This window comes from Cervus elaphus, chromosome 24 (genome assembly GCF_910594005.1).
Source record: "Cervus elaphus chromosome 24, mCerEla1.1, whole genome shotgun sequence".
NCBI lineage: Eukaryota > Metazoa > Chordata > Mammalia > Artiodactyla > Cervidae > Cervus > Cervus elaphus.
In genome coordinates, this window is record NC_057838.1 from 68,988,165 (window position 1) to 68,997,900 (window position 9,736).

Here is a 9,736-nt window from a genome sequence, read left to right on the forward strand (position 1 = left end):
GGTAGTCTGTACACGTCAGCGCTACTTGTAGTTCGTCCCACCCCGTCTCTGCCCCACTGTGTCCACAAGTCCGTTCTTCCAGCTGCGTCTCTATTCCTGCCCTGCCGCAGGGCTTCATCAGCACCGTTTTCCTAGACTCCACATCTGTGCGTAAACGTGTTTGTTTTTCTGACTGACCTCACTCTGTATGACAGGCTGTAGGTTCACGCACATCGCTTCGTACGTGTGGCTGATGGACGATGCTATACACCAGGAACTCATATTCCACTAAGAACAGAAAAACCAAGCCCCAGCTCCTTAGCGTGGTCAGCAGAGCCTGTGGGATGCCCCCCTCCTGGGCACCGCACGGCCCTGACCCTGTTCAGCGGAAGCCTCGGGCCCTCTGGCCACTGGCCGCAGTGTCTGTCCTTCAAGGGAGAACAAAAGGAGGGAGCAGGCTTGTGCCACCCCACCCCGGCCTGCCCCGGGCCTCTGCTTCTGCTGGAGCATCCCCTCCTTCAGAGAGGATGTCCCCGCCCGGCGGGGTCACGTGGCCGCCTGCCTCCCACCCCCACGCTCCGCACCCCTGACCCAGCTCCACCGTCTTTGTCTCGCTATTCTCTTATTTGAAGTGGGTGCCTGCGCCCTGCTTCCCCACGTGCTCTTGGCAAGGGCACAGCTTCAGTGGCTCCGGGTGAGTCCCCGGTCGTCACCCAGAGCCGCTTCCATGAAGGCCAGTCCGTGCCCTGCCTGACCGGCGGTGACAGGTGGGGTGAGGGGCAGGAGGAGAACTCGGAGGGCCTCGTGATCTGCTCTCTCTGTGGCCTTTCCTTTCGTCCCAAGAGGTCTCTGCATCAAGGATGCTAATGTGGCATCGCCTGGGCAGTCTCAGGGGCCCAGCCGTTAAGCCAGGAAGGACCCAGAAGTGCAGCCAGGGGCAGAAACTACTGACAGAGGTCTGTTCGGGTGGCTCTAGGCCCCCCACTGCCCCTCCCCAGGGCCCCTGACCTCCCCTCCATCCGGCAATGCAGGGCCCCCAGGACCCCAGACGCTCGGGCTGGGTGCTCAAGCCCGGGGTACCAGCCATGCCAGGGTGTGAAGGCACCTGTTGCTGACTTCTCTCTGGCCATCTCCTGAGCGCACCAGCCGTGGGCCAGGCCAGGCCATGGGGAAGGTGCAGACCCGTGACTGCCTGACCCAGAACTGCAGCCCAGGCCCAAAGTGAGAGGGGCCCCGGAAGGCCCCCCGCCCCGGGCGGCTCAGACGCTGGCAGCCAGCCTGGCCTCGGGGGTGGGAGCCGAGCCTGGCTTTGTCCCACACGCGTTTCCTCTGCTCGCGCCCCCTTGCCTGGGGCAGAGGGCTCGGTGCCCGTCCGAGTGACCAGTCCTGGCCAGCGCGGCTGTGATTCCACCCAGCTTAATGCGGACTTAATGTGATCACCGAGCTCTCAAAATGCAGAGTCTGCAGGGTTAATTAACGGGCTGTGTGTCATGCGATCAGGGGCCCATCCAAATGCTGCCAGAGCCTCAGGCCACAGTGGCCCCAGATGAGGAGGGAGGCAGTGAGCTGGAGGCGGTCTCCCGGGAGTCTGGCCCTGGCGCTGGGGCTCGCTGCCCAGGGGGTCACCACCAAGGACACACAGTGTCACCCAGTGCTTCCTCACAAGCGACCAAGAACTTTTCTTTTTTTAAAGCCAACTTAGTTACAGTCTACTGCGTACACCATGGTGTGGCCCTCACTCAAAGGGTACAGTTCCACACTGTTTGATATCTTCCCATGTATGCACAGCCATCCCCACTGTCAGCTTACCTCCAGAAGAGCGCTGCACCCTTCAGCACTCACCCCCCACTGCTCTGGTCTGCCTTCTGTCTGCATAGCGCCAGACGTTCCCAGACGTCGCCGGTAAACGCGATCAGACCGGACCTGGTCCCGTGGGGCTGGCTTCGGTCACTGAGCAGCATGTGTCCAGGGTCCACCTGTGGTGCAGCAGGGGTCAGCACCTCTTCCCTTTCTATGGATGTTATTCTGCTGTGTGGATGGACCGCATTTTATCTCTTCACCCGTCGGTGGCCATTGGTGTTGTTTGCACTTTGGGGTTATTGTAAAGGATGCTGATGTAAACATTGCTTTAATCAGTCTTTTAATGTGGATGTGTGTGTGGGGGCTTCCCTTCTGTTGGGTGTATTGACTTGCTGGGGCTACCTTCCCTTGGAGGCCGAGCATCTGGGGTCAAGAGAACCCTGGACATGGGCATATCCCTGGAGATGGGGATCTGACCTGGTCATCTCTGTGTCCCCAGCACCCACAGAGGCCCAGCCCAGAGACAGAACTAACGGCGACTTTTGGAATATCTGTTCTCTCCCAGCACCACCCCTGCCAACTTTTGCCACAAAAGATCAAATTGCCTTCAGTCCATGTTTAGTGAAGGCACCTGAGACTCGGGGGTGGGGGGACAACCCCAAAGTCACACAGCAAATAAGCAGCCAGCAACCACTCCACTCGCACCCCTTGGCAATAAGACCCTGGCCTCCGAACACTGCACAGACCTGCTCTAGGAGTTAGCTGACCCTTAGACCCCTGTTAAGTGGAATCGTGGAGTTAGTAAGATGCCACATATAAAGGCATGGACCCAGGTGTGCCCAGGTGATGAACAGATGTCTCGTTATCCTTGCCCTAACATCTTACGGAAAAACTGAAATGAACTCTGTGGCCAATCCAACACCCAGAGGGAGAATTGCTGGGTATCTCGGGCTGCCCGAGCAGCTCCCGCAGTGTGCCCCAGACTGGGCGGCACGTGAACAAAACAACAGAAATGTGCTTCTCCCAGTTCTGGGAGTGGGGAGCCCGAGGTGCGGCTTGTGCCCTGGTGAGGACCCACTTCCTGGCTCACGGCCGGGACCTTCTCTCTGTCCTCCTGGGTTGGAAGGGGCTCTCTGGAGCTTTGTTCATGAGGCACCAATAGCATTCATGAGGGCTTCACTTGTGACTGAAGACCCTCCCTTTGGGGGCTAGGGTTTCAGCCTGCGAGATGAGGGGTGAGGACGGGAGACCAGATGCCGGAAGCACGGTCCCCAGTCATTTGGAGGCGCTGCCAGGCTGTTTCTGGGGCCGCGCCTGCTCACATCGCCCCTAGCAGCACACGGGGTTCCCACTGCCTCACGTCGTCCTAGAACAGCAGTCTCCCTGCTTCCTCTCGTGGCATCCAGGTGGGCGGCTCACCGCGGTGCCGATTCGTTTTCCCGGAGCTACTGACATGCACTCTCTCTCCATGTGCTTACGGGCTCCTGCGCCCGTTGCATTTTTATAAATCGCAAGCACAGCTCATGTACAAAAAAAGCTCTCAGATCATCCACAAGGATTTAAAGGAATAAAGATAAAGTGCCCATATCAAGGAACAGAAAGCTGCCAGGACCCCCCCCAGGTGACCCTAGCCAACCCCAGTCCCTCAGTTCCTACCCCAGGGACAACCACTTTCTCTACAGTCCAGTTTAGCCGCCTTTGAGCTTGATACACACGCAGTCATTCTGTGCAGAGCTCCCACGACCGCCCCCTTCCCTCCCCACGGTGTTCCGAGGTTGACCTCTGCCGCTGTGGCTGTTCAAGGTCCCTGTCCTCGAGGGCCCCATTGAGCCCACTCTCCTCCGTTCATCCATCTTACCGTGGACGGACATCAGATTGTGCCCACAAAGCCGTCCATGAACGCTGCTGGCAGGAACATCCCTGAACCTGGTTGTGAGCACGCGGTTTCCAGGGCAAACACCTTGGAAGGGACACTTCCGAGCCAGAGTTCCGTGTGTCCGCGTCCTCAACCCCCCTCAGTGTCAGCACCTGTTCTGAATGCCCCTCACCCCAGGCATCCATGGGGGAGGCTCTGATGCTCTGAGATCCACCGGCCAGGGTATCGGGCCCCAGAAACGCCTGCTGAGCTCTGCCCTCAACACACACAACGCCTCTGCTTTTTAGGCCAACATGGAGAGGTGACACTTGGGGGCTGTCTGCTCACTGATGGGGACATCTGTGTGACTTGGGGGGCTGCTCCCCACCACCGGCTGCAGCACGTGAGGGTCACACAACAGTACGTGCTCTGTCCCACCAGGTGTCCTGAAAGCAGGCGTTCAGCTGAGTCCCAGAACACTCTGGTGTGTTTGAGTGCCGACGCTGTGGGCTTCTCTTCTGTTGAGTATCGTGGCCAGTCACCTCCTGGACTTGGAGCATCTAGGGCCGAGAGGACCCTGGACACAGGCCTGTCCTTGGAGACAGGGATCTGACCTGGTCACCTCTGTGTCCCCAGCACCCACACAGGCCCAGCCCAGAGGCAGAACTAACGGCTACTTTTGGAACATCAGATTCTATTCCAGCCCCCTTAACTTTTGTCAGAGAAGATGGAATTGCCATTACTGCATGTTCACTGAAGGCAGCTGAGGCTCAGAGAGGGGAAGTGACAACCCCAAGGTCACACAGCAAGTATTCGGCCACCAAGCTCTTGACTCGCACCCCTCGGCAGTAAGACCCTGGCCTCCGAACACCGCACAGACCCGCTCTGGGAGTTAGCCGAGCCTTGGTTTTTGCCTCGTTAAATAGAATCCTGCTAACCCCACAGAGTTAAATAAGACGCCAGTGCATGAGCTTTCCTGGGGGCTCAGTGGCAAAGAACCCGCCTGCCAGTGCAGGAGACGCAGGTTTGATCCCTGGGTCGGGAAGATCCGCTGGAGAAGGGAATGGCAGCCCACTCCAGTCTTCTTGCCTGGAGAATCCCATGGACGGAGGAGCCTGGTGGGCTGCAGTCTGTGGGGTCCCAAAGAGTCGGACACAAAACTTAGCAACAAAACAGCAACAACATAAACGCGTGGACCCAGAGTGTGCCCAGGTCGCTTACTCCCCCGTTCACTTAGTCTGTAACTGGAACAGGCAGAGGCAGCAGGACAGTGTGGACGAAGGACCACAGACACGCTCACACGCGATGACCCAGAAACGACGTTCACCAGCACACGCCCATCCCAGTGCCTGGCACACAGCAACAAGAGTCTGTTAGGATGACATCATGCTAAAGATGACCCGGAAGTAGAAGACAGTTTAGCTCCAAAGATGCCTCTTCACGCAGAGTTTACACCAATGAACAACAGAAAGGAGGGAGGGAAGGAGACAAAAACTGGAAAGAAAAAAAAACCTAGATAGCAATATAAATATCCTGTCCTGTGGGGGATTTGGTAAACGTTGTCTTCTTTAATTGTTGGGATATTCCAAGAGCCGCCTCATTGGAAGAGGCCCCGATGCTGGGAAAGATTGAGGGCAGGAGGGGAAGGAGGTGACGGAGGATGAGATGGTGGGATGGCCTCACTGACTTGATGGACATGAGTTTGAACAAACTCCGGGAGATGGTGAAGGACAGGGAAGCCTGGCGTGCTGCAGTCCATGGGGTTGCAGAGAGTCGCTCAGTCATGTCTGCAGCAGGGGCAGCAAAATCCAGGCCATGGGCCATCTCAGCCTGTAGCTGAGAATAAAGATGCCGTGGACCCCAGTCGTTAGCTTTGCCTTTCCTGGAACTTCCTGTCACTGCCGTCACATACTAGATTCGCTTTTGCACCCAGCTTCTTCCATGCCAAAGTGTGTCTTAGACAGCTGAGCTTCCTGTGCGTCTCAGAAGTCCACCCTCTCTCCTTTCTGACCAGTGTCTCACTGGAGGGTTATAATGAAGCAAACCATCACCCTGCTTCTGCACATGGGGAAACAGCAAGCTGCCTGAGGGTGCTCAGCAGGTTCATGTTAGATCTGGGACTTAAACCAGTCCTTTCGGCCCCAGGAAACAGTAAGGACTGGGGCGAGCTGAGGGCTGCCGGCCCTAGGGGGAGGCGGAGGCTGCTGCAGGTCTGGGGATCACTGCCTGGGTGGCCGAGCTGGCTGAGGTGAGCCGGACGCCGCTGGACCACCGTGCTGGCCTCTGTGGCCAGCTCCCACACCAGCAGGTCAGCGCCCAGCTGCTCTGGTTATGAAATAATTTTGAGCATCACTCCAGAGTTGCCGGGTACTTGTTCTGTCAGCCTGGCAGAACACCCGGAAGCCTGTCTTTGAAAGTCTCCTCCTGGCTTTCAAACGTTGGTTCCCAAGTGATTTTAAGCCTGCGCAGCCCCGAGAGAACCCACGTGTGGTCGAGACCGGCCTGCACGGATCTAAGCAGCGGCGTGAGGCTCCCTCGGGGTCGGGAGCAGGGAGGGCAGGCGAGTCCCAGGGAGGCTTTGCATCCAGGTCTGAGCTGCCGGCACCAGAAAGACAGCGAGTGAAAGTGAAAGTCGCTCAATCGTGTCCGCCTCTTTGAGACCCCATGGACTATACAGTCCATGGAGTTCTCTAGGCCCAGAATACTGGAGTGGGGTAGCCTTGCCCTTCTCCAGCGGATCTTCCCAACCCCGGGATCGAACCCAGGTCTCCCACATTGCGGACGGATTCTTCACCAGCTGAGCCACCAGGGAAGACCCCCAGAAAGAAAAGCGAAGGGCAAACCCAGCCTGGCGGGGCAGAGGGGGCGGGGCAGCGGGGGGCGGGGCCGGTGGGTGGTCCCAGGGTTGCCCGCCCAGCCTTGCAGTGACCCGCTGTGCTCTCCCCGCCCCCCACCCCCTCCCCCACCCCCCGCAGATCCTGGAGGAGAACATGAAGCTGGAGTGTAAGTGCCACGGCGTGTCGGGCTCCTGCACCACCAAGACCTGCTGGACCACGCTGCCGCAGTTCCGCGAGCTGGGCTACGTGCTCAAGGACAAGTACAACGAGGCGGTCCACGTGGAGCCCGTGCGCGCCAGCCGCAACAAGCGGCCCACCTTCCTCAAGATCAAGAAGCCGCTGTCCTACCGCAAGCCCATGGACACCGACCTGGTGTACATCGAGAAGTCGCCCAACTACTGCGAGGAGGATCCGGTGACGGGCAGCGTGGGCACGCAGGGCCGCGCCTGCAACAAGACGGCGCCCCAGGCCAGCGGCTGCGACCTCATGTGCTGCGGCCGCGGCTACAACACGCACCAGTACGCTCGCGTGTGGCAGTGCAACTGCAAATTCCACTGGTGCTGCTACGTGAAGTGCAACACGTGCAGTGAGCGCACCGAGGTCTACACGTGCAAGTGAGCGGGCGCCCGGCCTCCGCGCCGCTGCTGAGCTGGTCTTGTCTGCTGTGGGGGGGGGTTGCCCCTGCCGGTGGAGGGGGGGGCGGGGGACCCCTCCCGGGCCCCGAGTCGCCATCCATGCCGCACCCAGACGCCGCCCTCGGCCGGAGCAGAGCCAGAAGCACCGGACCCCGGGGGCCTCGACAGTAATAGCAATATTTAACAATTTATTCTGATATAAAAAAATAATATTAATTTATTTAATTAAACAAGAACCCTTCCACCTCGTCGGGATCCGTTTTCTGCAATCAACGTGGACCGCTGGCTTTCCCTGTGGGATGATGGTTCTGCCGCTAGAACAAGGAGTGGAATAGAACTGTACATAGTGATTCTTCAGGCAGATCTTTTTCCTAGCTGATTTCGCGAGGACCCCCTTGCCGCACTAGATGTTCAAGGGCAAGGGCAGACATCCTTTCTGTGTGTATATAGATACACACACACACACATATATTTTTTGCTGTTTGCTGCTAATTCTCCAGAGATTTAAGCTGGCCTGGAACTGGGAGACGTTTTCTAGAATACGGTTCCCAGCCTATAGTCCTCCCCAGCTCAAACCTCCCCATTAGAAAAGTCCAGTTTGGAACAGAGAGAGAGAGAGAGAGGAAAGGTAATGCTCAAACCCCCAGCTGTTCCCACCTTCTGGAAAGTGAGCCACTGGATAAGAGAGAATATTTTGTTAGAGACTATTTTTATATGAATATTTTATTTATATTGAGTCTGCCTGTATCATTCCACGACCTGTGCTCCTTCTTAATCCCGGTACTCCCTTTGGGGTAAGGAGGGGCCAGGCCTGGGTGTGGGGTCAGGCCCCACGGAGACCCTGACTCACACAGCTGGGCTCTCCAGCCCTGCTGGCCAAGTGGGCAGGAGCGGCCCCAGACGCCTGGGCCGTGCAGTCAGCGGTTTCCCCGAGGAGGAGGCAGGGCCCTGGCCCTGGCTCGTTGAGCTCCGGCCTTTTGAGCAGGGCCCCCTAGTTGTGACCTCGAGAGGAGCCATGTGGAGGGTAGGCTCGTGTCCTGGGCCCCACGTGGCTGTCACAGAGACACGTCATGACCGCCTGGCAGAAGCCAGCTAAGGGAGCCCGCTCCTCCTCAGGACACCCTGCCACTGCTGGGCGTCCTCTGTTACGGGGCAGCAGAGCTGGGTGAGGGGCTCCCTCGAGCAGCAGGGCTTCCTGGATGGCACAGCCCCAGGGCTCAGAGAGGTGTGGATGAGGCCTCTTCACTGGGTCCACCGACGTCCGGTGCCTCTGAACCTGGAAGTCTCTCCTCCAGGAGGGTGTGGGTGTTCTAATGCGTGTCTGTTTGCATTTCCCTGTGTGTGTGTGTGTGTGTGAGAGAGAGAGAGAGACACTTTAGGGATCCTCAGCACTATCGTGTGACCGCCCCCTCGAGCCCCTTCTGGGTGCTGACGTGTACGTCTAGTGCGCTCCTGCATGTACATGGCTATCTGTGCATCTCTCTCCACGTGCCTGGGAGATTCAGGGTGCTGTGTGCCTGTTGATCTGCTGTGGTCCCAGGGGTGTCTGCTTATGGGTGAGGGCTTGTGGTGTGAAGCAGGTTGCTGGGACCTTTGGCGATTGTGATGAGCCACCAAGAAGAGATGGCATCTCTGAACTCTGTGCCCGCAGACACTGGTGAAACTCAGATACCTCTGAGACAACAGTCCCCTGGCCCCACACACTGGGAGCCCCTCAGTGTCTCCAGGCAGTGTCAGACTCCCCAGTGTTAGCACCGGGCCTGGGTCACAGCATGGACAAATAAAATGACTGGACAGTGGCTTGACTTCTTCCCTTGGACCTTTTTTGTCTTCTTTACATGGGTGTCTGGATGTGTAGGCACATAAAGGAATGAGTGGATGGACGGATGAATCAGTGAGCGGATGGGTGGCTAGAAAGACGGATGGATGATGGATGAGTGGGTAGGTGGATGGGTAGATGGATAACTAGATGGATGGATGAGTGGATGGATAGACAGATGGATAATGGATGGGTAGGGAGGTGGGTGGTCAGTGGACAGGTGGATGGATCATGAATGAATTGATGGATGAATGAATAGGTAGATGGTTGGATGGATGGGTAAGTGAAAGGATAAATGGATGGATAATAGATGGGTGAGTGGGTGGATGAATAAGTGGATGGTAATGGATGGGTGGGTAAGTGGGTGGGTGGTGGATGAGTGAGTGGATAGGTGGATGTATAGATGGGTGAATAATGGGTAGGTGGGTGAGTGGTTCACTAGATGGATAGGTGGATGGATGGATGAGTGAGTGTATGGAGGATGGGTAAGTGGATGGATAATGGATGGATAGGTAAGTGGGTAGGCAGATGAATAGATAGATGGGTGAGTGAGTAGATGGATAAAAGGTGGGTGGGTAGGTGGATGGTACATAGATTAGTGAGTGGGTAGGTAGATGGATGGATGGATAATGAATAGGTGGGTACATGGGTGGGTCACTGGATGGGGAGAGGGATGGGTGGATGGATAGGTGGATGAATGGATAGGTAGATGGAGAGATGAATGAGTGGGTGGAAGATGGGTAAGTGGATGAATAATGAATGAATAGATAAGTGGGTGGGTAGATGGATGGGTGGATTTAGTGGCTAAGTG

The 9,736-nt window shown here is 57.2% G+C and overlaps 1 protein-coding gene across 1 annotated transcript in view; it reads left to right on the forward strand.

Annotated features, from left to right (window-relative positions):
• WNT7A (Wnt family member 7A) overlaps positions 1-8,911 on the forward strand; it is a 66,489-nt gene extending 57,578 nt beyond the window's left edge. The window contains exon 4 of the mRNA XM_043886991.1: positions 6,610-8,911. Within this exon, the coding sequence (XP_043742926.1) occupies positions 6,610-7,089 (480 nt within the window). The 3' untranslated portion in view covers positions 7,090-8,911. The remainder of the gene's footprint in view (positions 1-6,609) is intronic.
• Positions 8,912-9,736: the final 825 nt, after the last annotated feature.